The following is a 20,557-nucleotide window of genomic DNA, read 5'->3' on the forward strand; positions in this document are numbered from 1 at the left end:
TTGGTTCGCAGGTTGCAGCCAGGGCCAGGTTCAGTAATTTTCCATAACAGCTCACAGCACTGAGGGGCGCACTTCCATTTACCAGTTATACAATAAAGGATACGCTAAAAGGTACAGGTGAACAGCCAGATAAGGACAAACACAAGGCAGCGAGGTCCGGAAGGTCCCGGGCATAGGAGCTTCTGTCCCCATGGAGGTGGGGTGTGCCAACCTCCCGCCACATGGACCAGTCCACCCACCAGAAGCTCTCTGAACCCCCGGAGGCTTCCTCCTGTGGGCGTGGTTACCGACGTCCCTCCCTGGGGGGCCAAGGGGGCGGGGGGCTGGAAGTCCCCAACTCCTCCTCTTGGCTTGGTCTTTCTGACGCCCAGCACCCACCCAGGAGCCTGTGAAAAGTCACCTCATGAGAACAAAGCACACACCGATCTGTCACCCAGGAACTTCCAGGGATTTAGGAGCCCCATCTGGCTCAGGAACCAGGATGAAAGACCAAACGTTAGAACAAAAGATGCTGCCAGCACCCCTATCGAACAGGAAATTAAAGGGAAGAGTTTGGGAGACAGAATTGGTGAACTTGAACAAATTACACCATCTCTGCGAGCCTCGGTTTTCTCATCAGCAAAAGGAAGATAATCATGCCGGGCCTGTTACATACTGAACACTCAGAAAACACCGAGCCCTTAACCTCAGAAAACACGGGGCTCAGTGGGTTTGGTGCCGTCCTAAAAACAAAGGTTCAAGAAGTGTCTGTTCACTGTCAGAGGGGGCAGGCAGAATGCATAATAGGAGTCCGCTTCCCCGTTGTTCACAGCAGGAAAGGCAATGATCACAGGCCGTCTGCTATGTCACGATGGACCCAGGGCTTCCCTGCTCTTCAGGAGCCGGGGTCTGGCATGTGGGCCCCGGACATGGCCGGGCAGAGACAGAGGAGCATGGGAAAGGGAACGAGCAAGGAGGAAACCAATTTATATATTTATTTTTAGAGAGACGGGAAGGGAGGAAGAAAGAGAGGAAGAGAAACAGAAATTGACTGCCTCTCACACGCCCCCAACTGGGGATCTGGCCCGCAACCTGGGCATGTGTCCCGACTGGGAATCAAACCATCAACCTTTTGGTTTGTAGAACGACGCCCAACCCACTGAGCCACAGTTGGCAGAGTTTTTTTGAATCTTGAAATTCCCTCAAGATGGATATTACTCTTCCTGTATGTGATAGGATAAGTAAGTACTGTATTTTGCCATGTATAATGTGCACTTTTGCCCCAGTTTTTGAGGGAAAAATAAGCGTGCACCTTATACATGGGTAGTACTAATTCTGTATCTATATAAATGTTTTTAATTATTTTACTTATGCTTATGTATTAAAAGTGTAACTCTAGAAACCAACAATACCCATGTGCAAAATAATACTATGGAATACGATCATCAGTTTTGTTTCTAAATATAAACAAATAAATAATTGAATTAAAATGAGAGATTTTTTCCCCTGAAAGTTTGGACCAAAAACGTGGGTGCGCATTTTGCACAGGAGTGCGTTATACACGGCAAAATACACTATTGGGTTTTTGTCCCAGTTGCTGACACAGAACTTCTAAACTGCCCGGGCTGGTGTAGCTCAGTGGATTGAGCGCGGGCCCATGAACCAGAGGATCACAGTCAGGGCACAGGCCTGGGTTACAGGCCAGTTCCCAGCAGTGGACACACAAGAAGCAACCATGCATTGATGTTTCTCTTCCTCTCTCCTTCCCTTCCCCTCTAAAAATAAATAAATTAAATATTTTTTAAAATAATAATCTCTTAAAAAGAACTTCTAAACCCCTTGGGATTTCCTGAGTGACAGGTGAGAGGAGTATCTTTTCTTATTCACAACAGACGCCTTCAAAGCACACCTGAGTTTCTGCTAATAAGGGGTCTCTGGGAGTGGGGTAGGCAGTGCCTAGGTAGCTTCAGGTTGTCAGCCGGTTCGCAGCAGAACCAGGAACCACTGCTGCTGAGTAGGGGGTTGGAACCTTCAGCCCCACCCCTGACTTCCTGGGAGGGGAGGAGACTGCAGATTGAGTTCAACAACTAAAGGCCAATGATCTTATCAATAATGTCTCCACGATGGAATCTGCATAAAAACCCCTAGGGGGCAGAGTTCCCAGAGCTTCCTGGTCCACAGTGTACCTAGCCCCACGCATTTCTTCTGCGTGGCTGCTCCTGAGTCGTATCCTTCATGCAAACTGGTAATTACTATTACCAGTAAAGCACGTTCCCGACTCCTGTGAGTCGTCCTAAACTTATTGAACCTGGGGAGAGAATTAGGGAAACCCCTCTGAATTTATAGCCAGTTGGTCAGAAGTACCGGTGACAATAGGACATCTCAAAGGGGTCAGTCATGTGGGAATGAGCCCTTCACCTGTAGGATCTGATGCTGACTGCAGGCAGGGTGTCAGAATTGAACTAAATTGCAGGACTCCCAGTCAGTGTCTGGAGGATCAGAGACACGGCTGGTGTAAGAAAAAAGAAAAACAGCACATCAGGTGTCAGAAGTGCTGTGAGTAAGAGCAGCTGGTGTAGCTCAGTGGTTGAGCACTGGCCTGCAAATCAAAGGGTTACCAGTTCTATTCACAAGGTGTGTGGTTGGATTGTGGGCAAGATCCCCAGTAGGGGGCGCCTGAGAGACAGACACACTGCTGTTTCTCTCCCCTTTCTCCCTTCCCCTAATACAAAGCGGTTTTGCCCCCAAATGATCTCCAGCCCATACTCTGCCCATACTCCCTGCTAACACTGGTGGTGGCCTGGCCCACCCTGCCCTCCCCCTGAGCCAGGCAACTTAGCACTGCATGTATCATCCCCTCTCCAGTCCCAGGGACCTCACCCTCTACCCTCCACAGCTTTTGCCCACTGGCGCCAGGCTCCCTCATCCTCTGCCAGGCCCCGTCCTTTCTTCTGTCTGTCTTTCAGCCCCTCCCCTGCCATGGCTTTTCCCCCTCCCCCCCTCAAGAAACCAGAGCTGGGCAGTCTTTCCCCCACACGACACGTATCCCTGGCCCCTGCTCCCACTGCAGACCCACCCCCGGGACCACCATCCCTGATCCTACACATGGGCCGCCCAGCAGTGCTGGTGGAGAAACCTGCTACCTCCCAGACGGGCTCCGGAACGGACGCAGGGTTGCCGACCTCAGCCAACGGGCCTCATGGTGCCCTGTCGCTCTGCTTGTACCTGTCCTCAGTCAGCTCCCTGCCCTATTCCCAAAGGGATTCTCGACCTTGACCTCCTTCCTCCTGGCCCCTACCCTCCACCTCACAACAGGTTTCCTTGCCTTCTGTGCGTCGGTTCAAATGAGACTAGACTCTCAAACTCTTCGGGAAATGGTGCCTTCACCGGGTTCATTCTCCCTCCTGTGCGTGAGAGGAGAGATGTACCAATGCTCCCCTCTGGCTTCACAAGGACGCACAGGTATTTATTTATACACCCTGGAAAATAGAGATGTGAATTTAAATAGTATTGCCAGGGCAACGCATTATCAAAGGAGACAAGCAATCAGAGTCGCGCGAGCTTCTTAAAATTTGACGGTTCCTTTCACATGCCAAAGCAACAGCCTCTTAAACTTCATTGTCTCGACAAGACTCTCTTGTCAGAAACGACGTTTGCAACGATGGCTTCATCAGGCAGACAAGAATCTGCTTTTCTTTCAGCGGCTTTTGAAAGAGAAGACACATTGACTCCTTATCACGCTGAGATTTGGAGGGGATAGGGTCCTCCCCAGTCAGAGGGATCCAGAGTGTTCAAGGTCAAGCCCCGAAGTTCCGTCGTTCACCTCGAAGAGAGGCCCAAACAGGTCTGGAGCTCACAGTTCACACTGCCTCTCGGCCCACCCGCCGTTCCCTCCACCAGCGGCTCTGCCTGCTCCCACATCAGGGCTTGTCTGCCAGGAGTGTGCACAGGGGTCACCTGGGATTTCGGTCAGGCTCAGGCCTGGGCCGAGAGCTCACTGTTGGAGTGTCATCTCCTGCACAAATAGGTTGGGGGTTCGATTGCCAGTCAGGACACATACCAAGGCTGCGGGTTTGATCCCCCAATGGGGTGCACACAGGAGGCAACCAATTGATCCTTCTCTCTCCAAAATTAGTACATATATTTTTATTAAGATTTTATGTATTTATTTTTATAGAGAGGCAAAGGGAAGGAGAAAGAGGGGAAGAGAAATATCAATGTGCGGTTGTCTCTCCCACATACCCTGCTGGAGACCTGGTCAGCAACCCAGGCACGTGCCCTGACTGGGAATACAAATGGTGACCCTCTGGTTCCCAGGCCGGCACTCAGTCCACTGAGCCACACTAGCCAGGGCCTCAACAAACATCTTTATTTTTTATCTTTTTAAACTGTTGTTTGAACACAGTTGTCTCCATTTTCCCACCATCACTTTCCCCTGCCCCACCCATCCCCACCTCCCACCCTTAATCCTACCCCCCTTTGGCTTTGTCCATGGGTCCTTTATAGCAATAAACATATTTTTTTAAATCACTCAGGTTCTAATTCAATAGGCCCCAGGTTGCCTCACATTCTAAAAGCAGGGGATGTGGTTGCTACTTGCTTCCAAATAGACACTGAACAGGGAGGTCCTGGGTGTTTCTCTACGTACCTTCTCCCCCCTAACAGCCGACACTGGTGAGGCCCCATCCACCCTCAGCTGATGGATGACCTTGTCCCCTGCTCCACCGAAAGTAGGGCCATCTGTGGGTGGGACGCCCCAACGCCCACCGTGTCTGTGCACCACCTCCGTGCTGACAAGCTCCTCCTCCGCTGTGACCTGCTCCCAGGAATTCCGGCCCCCCTGCCCCACCCCGCCACCCGCACAATGTCCTAGATCCCACCCCGTCTCCCTGCCTCAAGGCACCTGCCCAGCAAGTCTCTTTCCCCAGCGTTTTCCCCAAAACTGAAGCAAACGTGCTGTCGTTGCTGCCGTCTCCAACACAGGAAAAAGCCTCCTACTGCGTGTTGACAGGAACCGAGAGAGTAGATCATAAACTCTCTCATCTCATTTCTCCACCGTCCCTGGAAGGGCTCGGGAGACCACGCCCAATGACATCCCTGTCACGAGTCTGAAGGCTTCCTGGGACAGCACTGCTCCATCTGACACTGATCTGGCCTCCTCCTCCCGCCCTCCCATCACCCCCCTCCCCCAGGGCTCAGGTCTCCTCTGCTCTTTCTCCCCGGAGGCTCCTCTCCCACTGTCTGCCCCCTAAGTGTTGCCAGACCGCAGGTCTCCAGCCTCCTCACCCCGCACTGTCCCCAAGGCGTCATTCACAACCACAGCAGCACCCCACCCCCATCCCCAGAGCTCCTGCATCCCCGCCTCACCCCTGCTGGAAACCTCCCCTGCAGGGCCCAGAGCTCCTAAACCCAGAACACCTGAGTGCCTGGAGCTCCCCACCTCCCCACCTGCTGGGGCTTCTCTCCCTGCCCCCACTCAGCTCCACGGCCAGCCTGCTCCCCACTCGCCCACTGGAAACTCCAATCCACACACACCCCGACCCCTCACACAGCCCGCCCCTGCTGCACCCTCATGAAATCCTGGCCCTGCTCCACCTGCACCCCCCCTCCCAGCCACCCCTGCTCTCCCCCCGCAGCCCCTGGCCCTGGACTCTGAGACTTCCTGGCCTGTTCCAAATGGCTCCTGCCCCCCTCCCGGGGCCCTGAGCCTCTTCCTCCACAGCAGCAGAGCCCCAAGCCCTCTCTGCAACTCAGGCCCAACCCTGTCACTCCCCACCACACCCCTTTCGGGGTGTCCCCACTGGGAGAGCAGCGCTCCTTCCTCCTGCTCACCCGAGCTCCTCACATAGCCTCCCGTGTCCTGTCCACTTGTGACACAGAACAGCCAGGAGCAAAACCAGGACTTTTCTAACCCTTGCCCTCGGGCATAACAAAGCAAATTTAGGAACCATTGACCTGCTGATTCCCCAACAGTCCGGAGAGTCACTATGGAAAGTTGCTTAAAAATAGACTCCCAGGCCCTGGCTGGTGTGGCTCAGTGGATTGAGTGTCAGTCTGCAAACTAAACGATCGAGGCTCAATTCCCAGTCAGGACACATGCCTGGGTTGCAGGCCAGGTCCTCAGTGGGGGCCACATAAGAGGCAACCACACATTGATGTTTCTCTCCCTCTCTTTCTCCCTCCCTTCCCCTCTTCCAATAAATAAATAAATAAGTAAATAAATAAATATTAAAACTTTAAACAATAGACCCCCAGGTTCACCCCTGGGAAATCCCGATTCAGTGGTTGCTGGACGGAGATTTTCCCTGGGAATCTGCATGACCAGGGTGGGACCAATGCGGGCAGAGCACAGCCACCTTCAGCCTGGCTGGTAGAGGCCTTGGCACTTGAGCCTCTGCTTGCCTCCCCACTCCCCAGACTGGTCCCAAACTGCCTCCTGGTCCTCACACCTGTCCTGCTGTCTCAGCTGAGTGGCTGGCTGTACATACTGTCCCCCAGCCCGGGAGGCCCTGTCCTGTCCGAGCGTCACACACATGCCCCCTGGCCGCTCACTCGCAGCGCCAGGGCAGTTGCAGTCACCAGCTGTCCCCATCTCTCCTGTGCCCAAATCTTCCTCTGTCCCCCAGACCCGGCTCCCTGCTGCCCACAGGGGCTGCCACTCCCAGTCAGTAAAGCCCAGGGGTGGCATTTTAGTCCCTTTTTGTCCCCAGCACTGCAGCCCACTGCCTGGCTCTGGAAGAATGACTCAGGCAGGATGTCAGTCCCTCCCCAGCCCCCAGGCGGGTGAGCAGCCCGGGGCCCTGGGGCAGGGCCCGTCCAGTGGCACAGGGAGCCTGGCCCATGGAGCTGGGGCCTCGGTCCAGATGCAGCTCCACCGGTGTCCAGGAGGGTCCCTTTGCTCTCGGGCCCTCGGCCTCCTCCTGGAATCCAGGGGAAGGAAAGTGCAAGTCCCATTAAACCAATCTTCTTTCAAAGATTTTATTTATTCACTTATCCAGTGGGGAAGGGAAGGAGAAAAAGGGAGAGAGAAACATCAGTGTGTGGTTGTCTCTGCAACGCCCCCTACTGGGGACCTGGCCCTCAACCCAGGCATGGGCCCTGACTGGGAATCAAACCAGTGACCCTGAGGTTCCCAGGCTGGTGCTCAGTCCACGGAGCCACACCAGCCAGGGCTCATTAAACCAACTTTCTAACACGGCCTTCAGAGCTCCGAATTCCAAGCTTTGGGTCCTTTGGATCCTATGGAGATTGGAAATTATGTGAGGGGAGGGTCTGGCCCACCCACATGCAGAACCTGAAGATGGTACCAGGAACAGAGAAGAGGCTGAGAAAACAGTGGGTGAGTTCGGGGACGGCAGAGGGGACTTGGCCATGGGAGCGCCAGGCCCCTGTCACCCGAGTCAGGGGAGCCCTGCTGGCAGCTCAGCCTGCCCTGGGCTGAGGCGTTCTGGCCTCTTTGACTCCACAGTGAGGGTCCCCCTTCACCTGTGCTTGGGGGCCAATGACACAGCCTCTGTGCCTGCAGGTGGCCTGGCACCCTCCTGCTTTAGGGGGGAGGGAGGGGCCCTGAGGGGTGCAGCTCTGAGAGCCCCCAGAGGGCTTGTAAGTGCTCTCCCCTGTTCCCCCAGCACAGAGGTCAGGGCAGCAGCAGGAGCCCACCCGCCACCACTGAACATCTGAGTGTCTTCACTGACTTGCCAGTTCACTCGTTTTCTACTTTAAAAGCAAATATGGGGGGAGAGCTCGTGTCTCCTGGGCACAGCCTCCACTTGGCACCGTGACAAAGCTTCAAACGTGGAGGCTGGTGATGGCCGTGCGTCCCACACGTATGATGCCACCAGACCGCACAGCTACGAAGGGTGGAGATGGTGAGTCCCGTCTGTGTCACAGCACAGCTCCTTCTCCAAGTCCAAGTCCACAGTGAACTACCAGTACATGGTCACGACGACCATGTGACACACGGTGGGCCAGAGGGGAGGCCAGCAGGAAGCAGAAGGGGGGAGGCTGGAGCTGGGACCCTGGGGAAGGTCCCTGAGGAGAGGTGGGCACCTCGGGAAGAGGGGCCTGGATTAGACAGGGGCAGGAGGGGGAGCAGAAGGGACCCCCTGGCAGCCTGGGGCTCAGGCGTCTTCCAGGGACTGTTGCTGGAACGCCACCTCGAGGCGCAGGCAGACTGCTCACCGGCCTCATGGCCCGCAGCCACAGCGCCAGAAGGAGGCGGACAGAGAGCCCACAGGCCCGGCCTCCATTTCCTTTCTTCCTGAACCAGGACGCCCTTAGAGGCCCAGGCCCAACCCTGCAACTGGGCTCTTTTCCTGAGGAAGCCGGGAGGCTGCCCGCACCCCCAGGGCCCTTATCACAGCCCAGGGGGCCCACAGCACTCCCTGGGGATGGCCCAGCACAGATGCAGGGACCCGACACCTGTTCCCGGTCCCTCTGCTGCCACCCTAGTGACCTTCCAGCAGCAGCAGCACCCACCCTGCTCAGCCTCCCAGCCAGGTGCAGCCAGTGAGCCAGTTACCACCCAAGTCAGTGGGGGGGAGGGGTGTCACTGCACAGAGCCCTCCAACTGCCACCCCGCCCTGACCCGCTGTGCAGGGAGGAAGTCAACCCCTCTGCAGGTCTGGCCTTTTTGCCCTGAGCTGCTGGGAGGTGTGGTCCAGGCCCTGGAATGTCCTGACTGGCGGGAGTGTTTCTTAGGACAGGGACCTCAGACATCAGCCTGAAGATGTGACTTAGGGTGAGGGCCTCAGGTCCTGCCACCTCTGGGGAAGAGACCCAAGGTCAGCCACGGGGCCAGTAGGTGAGTAAGCCCTCAGGAACCCTGAACACCAAAGGCTGGGGGAGCTTCCCTTCCTGGCCAGCCAGCGAGTTCTACACCAAGAGGTCTGTGCCCAGAACTCCCCTGGGACCGGGCTGTCCGTCAGAAGCTGCACGTGTGCACTCTGCCCCGAGCACCTGGTCCTTCATTCAGTTCAAACCCGTCTCCTTTTGCTGCACGAAAACTGCAGTCTCAGCGCTTCCCGAGTTGTGATCATTGCAGCACTGACCCACTGGCCCAGCCATGAGCTCCAAGCTGGTGTCTGAAGTGAGGGCAGTCTGGGTACTGGGTGGGTGGGGGATACCATGCCCTGCTACTGTGCAGATGCCAAACTCTGACCTGCCGTGACACCACCTTACTGTTACAGGGTACGGCCAACGGGGAGCCCCAAACTGGGATTTGTAATGGGGTCTAGAACTTGGGGTGTCCGGGAAATATTTAAAAATATGTATGTAAGCACCCCCCCTCCCCTCTAAAGATAAATAAAATCTTAAAAAAAAAAATATGTATGTAAGATGTCCTCACCCCCACAAGTCTGAGTTGGGGGATGGGACACATGGAGCAGGCCACTGAGAGCTGTTTTGTACAGCAACAGCTTTGCAGCTAACCTCTGGCATGGTCATTTAACACATCTATGACTTTAGCTGGTTGCATAGATATGTTAAATAGCTGTGGCAATGCTTTGAGCCAGGGGGATGGAAGTGACTTCCACCCAAGATGTAACTGGGAGGCAACTGCCCTATTACAGTGCCATGCCGGCATGAGCTTGGAGATGACTGGCTCTGTGCCATGGGGCCACACCTGCCCAGACTTACTATGGCAGCCCAGTAAAGCTGGAAACTTACAGGACACTGGCAGGTGTGACTGATTGTGGGAGGAGTCGGAAATGGGGCTGCAGAGGAAGCTTGGCGCTGGGATTTAAACCCAGGCATAGCAGCCATGCAGAGGGCAGGGGGGGCCCCGCAGCTTTGGGGTGCTCCCTTTTGCCACATGGCTTAGGAAGCAGGAAAGACTTTGCCTGGAAGGAAAGGGGTGAAAGGACTCTTGCTGGTGGGCCACGTGGTTTGGGATTAATTGGAGATCGTGGCAGCTACACAGCTGATCGTGCTGGAACCAAGGGGCTGCCTGAACCATAGACTTTTTTCCCTGACGTATGGCACCCGGGACAGGGCGGAGGAGGAAGGACTGTATTTGTCTGTGGGTTTTCTAAAGGACTTTAGTATTTTTAATAAAGACATTAAGTCATTACTCTAAGTCTGTATAACTTCTAAATAATTCCTTTTCTTTTCACCAATCTCTGACACTGAGACATCTCTCCCTGACTGAAGGGAAGGCAAACCTAGGAGGTTGGGGGGCAGGCCCCAGAGAAAAAGGGGGGTCCTTCTGATAATACATCATTCACACACACCGCCACCAGTCTGTTCTGTAACATTACTGTGCTCTTTACCACCTGCCCGCCCCCGGCCAACGGGACCGCGTCCCTGGCCCCACCCTCCTCCGTCCTCAGTGTCGGACAGTCCCCCACCAGAAGGGCTCCACACAGCTCCTTCCCACAGATCTGCCTCCTTGACTCCATCCCTCACCTCAGGCCTCTCCTTCAAATGTCACTTCCGTACCCCAAACTCCCTTCACCCCAAACGCCCACCCCTCCTCCTGTTTCACTTTTTCCTCTTTGACCACCATCGCCATACCCACCACACTCTAAAGCCGATTCATCGTATTTCTAACCCATCTCCTCAGCAGAACGTGAGCCCCAGGAGACACGGGTGACCAACCTCTGATCCCTCCTCTACCCCAGCACCTGGCACACCGCCTGACACAGGCCGAGTGAGCCACAGACTCCTGTGGGTGAAGGGACCCTCGGACACACTGGAAGTACCTGTAGAAAACACTCTCTCCCTGAAAGGCCGAGCCTGCAAACACAGGAAACACACTGCATGTGTCTGGAGAGCAGCCAGAGCCGAGGGCCCCACCAGCGGGAGGAGGCCCGGTGGGCGCCCCAGCCCCGAAACCTCCCCACTAGGAGCTTGGCAGGCCCCTTGCTTTCCGGGCTGCAGCAGACATGTGAGACGCGGGGGCTCTGACCACTGTGGCGGAGGTTCAGGCAGGTGGAGGAAGGGGGAGAAATTCCTGCCAGACAGAGGGGTACAGTGAAGATGGGACCACACCAGGCAGTGCTGACTTTTATTTGAAACTAGAACACAAACTACTGAGAGTTCATCTATTACCTGTAATAGTAAAACAAACAAACAAACAAAGTCCTGGATGCTGTGGCTTAGTGGCCTGCACTAGGTTAGCTCCGGCTTGCAAAACTAGAGGTCACTGGTTTGCATCCCAGTCAGGGAGCACGCCCGGGTTGTGGGCCAGGTCCCCCATTGAGGGCTTGTGAACCCATCACTGTGTCCCTCACACATCGATGTTCCTCTCCCACTCTTCCTTCTGCCTTCCCCTCTCTAAAAATAAAATCTTTCCCTGGCTGGTCTGGCTCAGTGTTTTGATCACCGGCCTGTGAACCAGAAGGTTGCTGGTTTGATTCTCCATCGGGGCACATGCCTGGATTGCAGGCCAGGTCCCTGGTTTGGGCCTGCAAGCAGCACCCAACTGATGTTCTCTTTCACACTGATGTTTCTCTCCCTCTCTTTATTCTGCCTTCCCCTTCCTGTAAATAAATACATATTAAAAAATAATAATACCCCTGACTGGTGTGGCTCACTGGATTGAACACGGACTCGCCAACCAAAGGGTTGCAGGTTCCAATCCCAGATTAGCTCACATACCTGGGTTGCTGGTCAAATTCCCGATAAGGGACGCCCAAAAAGCAACCACACATTGAAATTTCCTTCTCTTTTTCCCTCCCACCCCCCTCTGTACAAAAATAAAATCTTTTCAAAAATCTTTAAAATTAAAATTAAAAAAAGACAGAGATGCCAGAGCCCATATGTCTGGGGCAGTGGAAGGAAAGGGCCGGGGCCCCAGGCACGTAGGGGAAGTGGAGCAGCAGCCCCTCGTGGGGCTTCAGGCTCAGGAGCTCCAGCTCCACAGGGGCGCCGTCCTCACGGCCTGGCTCAGTGCTGAGCAGCAGGTCGGCCCTGGCAGGCAGGCTGACGCTGGCAGGCAGGCCAGATGCCCCCAACCTGGCAGCTTGGGCCACATCCCCAAAGTTGAGCACCACCAGGAAACGCTTGTTCTGGTCCCACTGGCGGAGGTAGGAGAAGAGGTCTGGCCCCGAGGAGAGGACGTGGAAGTCTCCATGCAGCAGGGCGCGCTCCTTGCCCCGAAGATCGCTCAGGCGCCAGAATAGAGTGAGGAGGGAGTCGGGATCCTTGCTCTGCTCCTGCAGGCCATGGACACAGAGCAGGAAGGGATGGAGAACTTCCCAGGCTGCAAACCCCTACAGGGCCCTGGGCGCCCTCTGCTGGCCAGGCCCCGCCACCACGCCCTTACCTGCACTGTCATGTTGGAGCTCCCAGGCCCTGAGCTGTTGGTGGAGCTGGATCCATCCCACAGCATCACTGGCGCCTTTGCTGGCTGGGGAGCAGGGAAAGCAGGACAGGGAAAAGGCTGGGTCTGCGTCCCCTCACCTCTCCTCCCCTCACAGACTCACATGCTCTGCTCTCACTCCCAACTCCCAATGGACAAGCAGCAGGGCAGACTCCCGCCTCAGGTCCTGCACACGCTGTCCCTTTGTCCAAGAGGGCTCTTCTCCCAGACAGCCACAAGCTAGCCCCGTCACTTCCCTCTCGTCTCCGCTCCACTGTCTCAAAGGGCTTTCTGTGGCCACTCATACAATATAACCCCCAGCCCTGACTGGTGGGGCTCAGAGGGTTGGGACTCATCCCATAAACCAAGGGATCTCTGGCTCCATTTCCCACCAAGACACATGCCTGGGTCGCAGGACAGGTCCCGGTTCAGAGCCTGTGAGGCAACTGATTGGTGTTTCTCCCCCACTCTTTCTCCTTGCCTTCCCTCTAAAAAGTAAATTTGTTTTTTATGATTTCCTTATTTTTAGAATGAGAAGAAGGCAGGCAGACAGGGAGAGAACATCAGTGTACAGTTGACTCTCACATGTCCCCACTGGAAACCCAGGCATGTGCCTTCAGTAGGAATTGAACCTGTGACCCTTTGGTTCACAGTCTACGCTCAATCCACTGAGCTATACCAGCCAGGGCCTAAATAGTAAAATCTTAAAAAACAAAAACGAAAACAGAATCACCAAGTGCCTATTCTCTAAGCCACAGGTGGCAAACACAAGCCCCCCAGCCGAATCCGGCCCTCCACCTTGTTTTACCCAAAAACCTGTTTTTACTGGATGGCAGTGCCCAGCTCCTCGCCCCTGGTCAGGGAGTCGTTACACTTATACAGTCCTGAAATTACACCCGGCCTCTGAAGGCAACCACAGGGCTGATGTGGCCCCCGGTGAAAATGAGCTTGACACCTGTGCTCTAAGCCCTGCCACTCGTCAGCACCTGGCCTCGTGAGGACACCCGCTGACTGTCTGACTGCACCGCCTCCAGTCCTCTGGGCGCTGCAGAGCCCTCCGTGCACCACACGTGGGATTTCATTCAACGAGACTTGGTGGAATCAACGAATGACTGGTTCTGTGTCAGCCACGGGGTCACCTCCAAACTCATGACTAGAGCCCAGAGAGTGCATCACGGTCGTCCCGTCACAACACTCACTGCACACACCTGTCTCACTCACCTGGCCCCCCCCACACTGTCAGAGCCTGCAAGGCAGAGCGCCCGCTGCACAATGAATGGGAAATGAGTGAGTGACTGACTGAGCAAATGAGTGAGAGCGTCCACACAGAACACCAACAGGGCCCAGACACTGTATTTGAAGTGAGCCATCATTGAACCCTAACTACCCTACAAGAAATGCAGCGTCACTGGAGAGGCCACAGGAGAAGCCACACAGCTAGCGAGCCCACACCACCACCACCACCACCAGGTGAATGGCCAGGCATCAAACCCACTGCCACCACCAGGCTCATGCCTGTCTGCCCAAACCCACAGAACCACCCAGCTGGATAAACACGACCTCCCCGCTCACACTGGGGAGGCCAAATACCTGTCCGGGAAGGGCCGCTGCCTTCAGGCCAATCTCATCCCCGGAGCTGAACACCGGGGTGCCCGGCAGGGTGAAGAGCAGCAGGTGGTAGAGTCGGAGGAGGTGCGCTGGCACCGCAGAAGCCAGGAGCCCGGCCTGAGACAGCTGTAGAACGGGCGCACTGGTGAGCCCCAAGCCCACCCTGCCCCTGTCTCCCAACAGCCCTGTGCTCCAGAGCACGGCCCGCCCCTCCCCCACCACTGTGGTGCTCACACTCCAGCTGCACCAGCGATTGTCCGTGGCATTCAGATACTGGGTGACCAGCTCTTCTGTCTGCTTCCCAGTGAAACCAGAGGCTGACAGGTACGAGCTGGTCAACAACACGTCCCTGTTCACGCTGAGCAGCCTCCGGATCTCCTCAAGACTGGCCGACTCAGTCCCTGCAATCAGGAGCCTGCAGACAGCAGAGCAGGGGTCAGGGTTGGTACTGGACAAGAAAGAAGAATGGACTAGGAACTGCCCTTTCCCAGGCCCTAGCACTCCTCCAACGGTTCCCACAATGGAGCCAAGGTGGGCCAAGGGGCCTGGCACTCACCTATCCTCACTGAAGTTCTTGGTGATGTTGTGCCACTCGGCCAAGTATGATGGCCCATCCTACAAGACAAAAAGCAGCGTCAAGGACCACCAGGGCCTGGAGAGTCCCGCGGCTCCCATCCAGGCTTGGCCTCTCACACGCAAGGCACTCACCACCAGAGTCTCCACATCCCGAATCTGGAACCCGGCCACGCCAGCCTGCAGCCAAAACTGCAGAGCGTCCTGCAGCGAAGAGGGGCAAAGGAACAGAGAAGGTATTATCACCATCATGCAAAGGCGCAGAAAATTCCAGCCCACGTGAAACCGTGCCTGCCATGCACTTCCCCCAGACCTTGGCAGAGCCCCTTGCATGACAGACCTGAATAGTCTCATGTTCCCACCTCTGTTACAAAGGTGCAGCCTTGGTCCATAGCCGTCATAACCCACCACTGATTCTCTGATACAGCCTTTCTCTCCCTGACCCCTCCCCAATACAAATAATGCCCAAGAGAGAAAGAGTGTTATTAAACAGAATTTTACTTAATACTTAGCATGTGTGGAACGCTGGTATACACCTTTCAGAGATGAGAAAAGAGTCTCAGAGAAGCAGAGAGACAAGCCCAAGGCCCAGTCAGAGAGCAGCAGAGACGGGACTCAAATCTAGTCCAGGTGCCCAGACAAATGTACTGACTCCTTTCCCAGTGTCCTGATGCCTGGGGCTGCAGGCAAGGCCAGTGGGAGCACAGCCAAGAAAGACGGAGTTGACAGTGCACCCCCAGGGCAGGGGAGATGCAGGTTTGAGAGAAGAGCCAGCTCTGCAGAACAGGCCCAGGCCTGAAGCCCTGGTGTTTGTGGAGCACAGAACCAGGGCCCAGTCCCACTGCCTCAGTTTCCCCCATGTTCTTGCTCCATGTGCTCTTTGGGAACACACCACTGTTCATGCCGTTACCATCTAAAAACCTTCTTAATCAGCATCTATGTTATTTTTTTTAGTTTTATTTATTTACTTTTTAGAGAGGAGAAGGGAGGAGAAAGAGAAATATCAATGTGCAAGAGAAACATCAATCAGTTGCCTCTCACATGTCCCAACTGAAGACCTGGCTCACAACCCAGGTATAGGTATGGGCCCTGACCAGAACTGAACAGGTGACCTTTTGGTTGTCAGGCTGGGGATCAATCTACTGAGGAAACAAACCAGGGCCCCTTCTTAATAAATTTTAAAGGGTCCTCTAACAATGTGCTACCTCATGAAATGGATGACCCTTGGGGCCGACGGAAATGCCGGGAATACAGAGCTGTGCCCCGGAAGCAGGACTGCCTCTGCTTTTGTTCCACCCATTCGGAGCTGGTTGGTGTCGCAGAACCCAGGCATTGGGAGCTTGGGTGACTCCCAGCCTGTTGGATATGGACTTTGAGCCTTCCAGGGAAGTTGGAGTCCAGAAATAAGGCTACCCCCGGGACCTCACATCCCTGTCACACGGAGATCTCTGAACCTTGCTGTCCTCACAGACAGTTCTTCAGTGTGCAGAGGACAACATATATAAAATACTGGCATGGTCTCGGACACACAGGAAGACCCCAGGGCCTAGGATTTCAGACTGGGCTGTACTTCAAAAACACATCAAACAACAGCTGGGAACAAGAAATGGGAAACCAGCTGGTCAGATTTCCACTCACAAAGAGTTCCTCTCCCTGAGAAAAGAAACCCAGGTTAACATCTGAGACGCTCCCTTCCTGCCATGGTCACCTTCAAAGACTCAAAACAGCAAGAAAAATGAAAGGTCAAAAAAGGAACAAGCAACAACAGGGCTGCCTGCCCAGCCCCAGCAGGAAGGGCCCTGAGCTGGGCAGGGCCGGGTTCACAGGGCTTGCCGTGGAAGGACCCACCAAGCCCCAGCCCCAGCCCCGCTGCTTCTGCCATCAGCACCAGCACACTCACCCTCATCTTGGTGGCCACCGTGTCACTCTGACTGGGAAGGAACCACTTCTGGCCCCTGTAGTTGGGAGTGAGGTCCAGGATGACCCGGAGGCCTAGAACAATGCAGGAGGAGACAGTTGTGAGGAAGACTGTCAGGTGAGACGGGAGGAAATCCACAAATACAAGTCAAACCCCTTCCTTTGCTTTACTTGCTGCAGAAGCTTAGGGCTGAACCCTGATGGATCTCAGTCCATTGAAACAGAGCAAGGAGGGGCCTTGAAATCTCTGAGGGCAGAAGGTCAATCCTGTGCATAGAAAGGCCCAGCTGTGGGGTCCTGTGCTCCCCCCACCCCCGCCCCACAAAGTGCGAAGTCTCGGAACCACCTGGCGAAACCACTTCAGTCTGAAGCCTAACAAAGCTGCTCCACTCCTGCCCCGGGAAAGCTTAGAGCCAGTCCGGGCCAAACCAGACAAAAATGCTATCCCGACCTTCTTCTGCCTGGAGACCACGCCCTTCCCAGGTGCTCCCTTGCCCACTCCAGGACCCCTACCCTTTTTCTTGGCCAACTGCAGGAGAGTGTCCAAATCTTCCTTGGAGCCAAAAGTGGGGTCGATCTGTTCCAAGTTGGTCCCATCGATGTCATCTTTCTGGTTCTTGTGAATTGGGCCTAACACGATGCCCTTCACTTTGAGGGTGCTCAGGTATTGCAGCCGCTCCTTCAGGCCTGAAATGGAAAAGAGGGAGAGAGTGAGGCGGTCCTAACGGACAGTGCTCCCCTCGCCTCCGCGAACTGCCCCTACCCGGAGCTAAAGTGGGGAGCAAGAGGCTGGATCACGAGACTCAGAGTAGCGGAAGCCAGCCCAACACGTGAGTTCATGAACACGCTGTAATTGGCTCCAAGCTCCGCAGAAAGAGGGAGGGGCTACGTCAGGGGAGGCCGCAGAGACTATTGGGATATTGGTGGGGCCAAGAAGCCTCCCAATCCTCTGGGCGGGGTCAGGGCCGGAAGGGCGGCCAGGTGCGGGTACAGGGTACTCACCAGCCAGGGCGCCCGCATCCTGGCCTTGGAATGCCTGAAGGTTGCTGATGCGGTACAGGGCGCCCTTGTGCCACCAGCTCTGTTCCGGCAGCTCGCGGCAGCGTGGCGCCCGCAAGATGATGACCACGGCCCCAGCCAGCATGCTGAGCCAGCCGACCCAGAAGAGCACCAGCAGCGCCCAGCGCGTGCACACCCAGCCGGGACTGCCCGCCACCTTCAGCAGCTCTTCTTTAGACAGGCCCCTGAACTTGGGCGTCGCCACCTCAGTGGCAGCCACCTTGATCTTCACCATACCGTTCTCGGTGCCGCTGGCCGCCCCGGGCGCCACGTTCCTCAGCTGCATCTCGGATACCAGATGGTTGAGCTCCACTTCTTCTGGGTCCACCTCGGTGTCCTGGCCCATGATGCCTGCGGAACGGGCGACACGGCTGCCGGACGCCTATCTTGTCCTTCTGGCCCCAAAGGCGCCCCCTGCAATTTGAGACATTCCTTCAGCTGGGCAAATTTGTACCCCGCGGGTGGAACAATCAGGAGCCCCGCCCCGGCCCGCCCCTTAAAGTGGAACCTACGTGATTGCTCTTTATCGAAAGCTCCAGAGGGAGGTAGATGGGTAATAGTGTCAGAAATTCGTTCGTGGTCCAATTCCTCTTCTTGAGCCCGGACGCTAAGAAGCCACTTTAGCACGGAGCCACCTTTAAGTGGGCAGAGTGCATGATTTTTCCCCACTCCCTGCGTCCCCACAATTCACTCCAGCCACTGGAAGGTGGGAACCGAAAGGGGACGTCCAGAACTGCGGAGTTCCTGAGGCCCCGCCTCCAAGCCCACCCTGCCTTCTGGTGACTATCCCGACACCATCAGCCCTATTTTTCCCTCGCCCACCCAAGTCTCAGGCTTCTGCCTGCCTACCCTTCCCAACTTCGCAAGGCCATTTGCTCCTCAGACCCAGCCAAACTCACCTTCTGCCCTCTCCCCACCAGGCCTTGTCCTCTTAGGCCTCTGAGACTTGAGGAGACCTCCGCTTCCCACAGGGTTACTCCCATTCCTCCAAGACTCATCCTGAGTTTAGTTCGGTTAATTCATCAGGCAACAATTACTTATGAGATGCCACTACAATACTTGGCTTTCTTCACTTTATTGAACTAACTCTAATCCAGTCTTCTCCAAGACGTTTTATGATGCCTCTGTTTGGACAGGGAAATGCTGACACGCCCAGTCTCCCCCTCCTCCCCCAGTTTCTGGCACCAGGATGACCTGACAGCTAGGAATTCCACATGCAGAGACTCAGCCTCATAGGCACCTCCGGGCTGTAGCCAGCATTCCAGGGCTGGGGCTCCCTTAGAGGCACCCACCTTTCCCCTACAACGGATCAGAAGATGCCATGGTCAGACTATTCCCCACTGCCCAGAGGTCCCCCACTGCTTATCCCCATCTCCCCAGGGTGCCAGAGTCCCCTTACCACACCCCCCATCCCATCACTAAGACAGGTGTTGGAGGCAGCTGGTGCTGCAGAGGCCTTGAAAACCACCCACTGTCCCTGCACGGAGGTCCTTGCATTGAGGCTAATTGGGGCAAAGACAAGATTCATGTCAGCACCATGAGGTGCCCATGCTCTCAGGAACTTCTTGTTCCTGAGCAGTGCCAGCGGGGTTACTTTCAGAGAGGAGCTGATGGAAAGAAGTTCTTTCTCCCTCTCTCACCTGGGCTGGAAGCCAAGATGGCTGTGTATTTGGGAGAAAGCAGAAGCCAAGACCTGAAGAAACAGCAGAAAGGAAAGAGCACTTAAACTCCATGTCTTCAGTGCCCACTGGCACCAGGCTCCCTCATTCTCCACCGGGCCCCGTCCTTTCTTCTCTCTTTCAGCCCCTCCCCTGCCATGGCTCTTCCCCCCCCCCCCCCCCCCCCGAGAAGCCAAAGCTGGCCAGTCTTTCCCGCACATGACATGTATCCCAGTCCCCTGGCCCCTGCTTCCACTACAGACACCCCTGGGACCACCATCCCTGATCCTACACATGGGCTGTCCAGCAGTGCTGGGGGGAAACCTGCTAGCTCCCAGACGGGCTCCGGAATGGAATGGACACAGGGTTGCCGACCTCAGCCAACGGGCCTCATGGTGCCCTGTCACTCTGCTTATACCTGTCTTCAGTCAGCTCCCTGCCTTATTCCCAAAGGGATTCTCGACCTTGACCTCCTTCCTCACAGTCCCTACCCTCCGCCTCATTTCATTGCCTCCTGTGCGTAGTCGAATGAGACAAAACTCTTAAATTTTTTTAAAAACATTTTATTCATTTACTTAGAGAGGGGTAGAGAGGGAGAAAAAGAAACATTGATGTGCAACAAGTCACATCTCACCTGCCCCCAGCTGGGGACCTGACCAAAAACCCAGACAGCTGCCCTGACTGGGAACAGAACTAGCCACCCTTTTGTTCACAGGCCAGCACTCAATCCACAGAGCCACACCAGCCAGGGCTGAAGGCAGCATTTCTTAAAAGAATAATGTGGTTGCTACTAGCTTCCAAATAGACACTGAAGTGGAAGGTCCTGGGTGTTTATTCAAATAATTTCTCCCTTCTCACCTCCAACACTGTTGAGGCCCCAATCTTCACCCTCAACTAATGACCTTGTCTCCTGCTCCACTGACAGAAAGTAAAGCAATCTGTGGGTGGGACGCCCCAACTCCCACCAGGTCTGTGCACCACCTTTGTGCTAACGTGCCCCTCCTCCTCTCCAACCAGCTACCAGAAAGACCCCCCCAAGCACTCTCGCCCGGAGGAAACACCTGAGTGGCCACCACCAAGGTTCAGTCCTCTGCCCAGCAACCCCCAGCAGAGAGGCCCGCCCACCCATTCCCCCATTCCGGTTCCCGGTGCAGCCTGCTTCTGCAAAGTGGTAGGATTGCAGGAACTGTCTCCATTGAGTTTTGTGTTGAAGTCAGTAAAGATGTTAATGTAAATTTTGAAAGATACAAACTTAAATTCAGTTGCCTTGGAGGAAGTGATTATTTTAACCATTTAAGTGATCTTATTTTTAGTCCTGGCTGGTGCAGCAGCTCAGTGGATTGAGTACAAACTTCAAACCAAAGGGTCGCCAGTCCGATTCCCAGTCACAGGCCTGGGTTGCAGGCCAGGTCCCCAGTGGGGACCACATGAGAAGCAACCCCACATTGATGTTTCTCTCTCT

The 20,557-nt window shown here is 55.3% G+C and overlaps 1 protein-coding gene across 2 annotated transcripts; it reads right to left on the reverse strand.

Moving 5' to 3' along the window:
- Window positions 1-10,970: 10,970 nt before the first annotated feature.
- Window positions 10,971-17,894, reverse strand: LOC119045479 (4F2 cell-surface antigen heavy chain-like). Of its 2 annotated transcripts, XM_053659235.1 has the most exons (9): window positions 17,381-17,893; window positions 16,892-17,065; window positions 16,362-16,453; window positions 14,597-14,665; window positions 14,445-14,503; window positions 14,123-14,303; window positions 13,871-14,014; window positions 12,245-12,328; window positions 10,971-12,134 (listed from the first exon to the last, which is right to left on the reverse strand). In XM_053659235.1, exons 1-9 carry the CDS (start codon window positions 17,781-17,783, stop codon window positions 11,709-11,711), a joined length of 1,632 nt encoding a protein of 543 aa, XP_053515210.1. In that variant the 5' UTR covers window positions 17,784-17,893; the 3' UTR covers window positions 10,971-11,708. The 2 variants fall into 2 exon arrangements, with proteins under 2 accessions (XP_053515210.1, XP_036996127.2); XM_037140232.2 differs by lacking the exon at window positions 12,245-12,328 and having other exon boundaries at window positions 17,381-17,894.
- Window positions 17,895-20,557: the final 2,663 nt, after the last annotated feature.

The sequence above is a fragment of the Artibeus jamaicensis genome, unplaced genomic scaffold, assembly GCF_021234435.1.
Source record: "Artibeus jamaicensis isolate MK-2021 breed Jamaican fruit bat unplaced genomic scaffold, CSHL_Jam_final scaffold_614, whole genome shotgun sequence".
Lineage (NCBI taxonomy): Eukaryota > Metazoa > Chordata > Mammalia > Chiroptera > Phyllostomidae > Artibeus > Artibeus jamaicensis.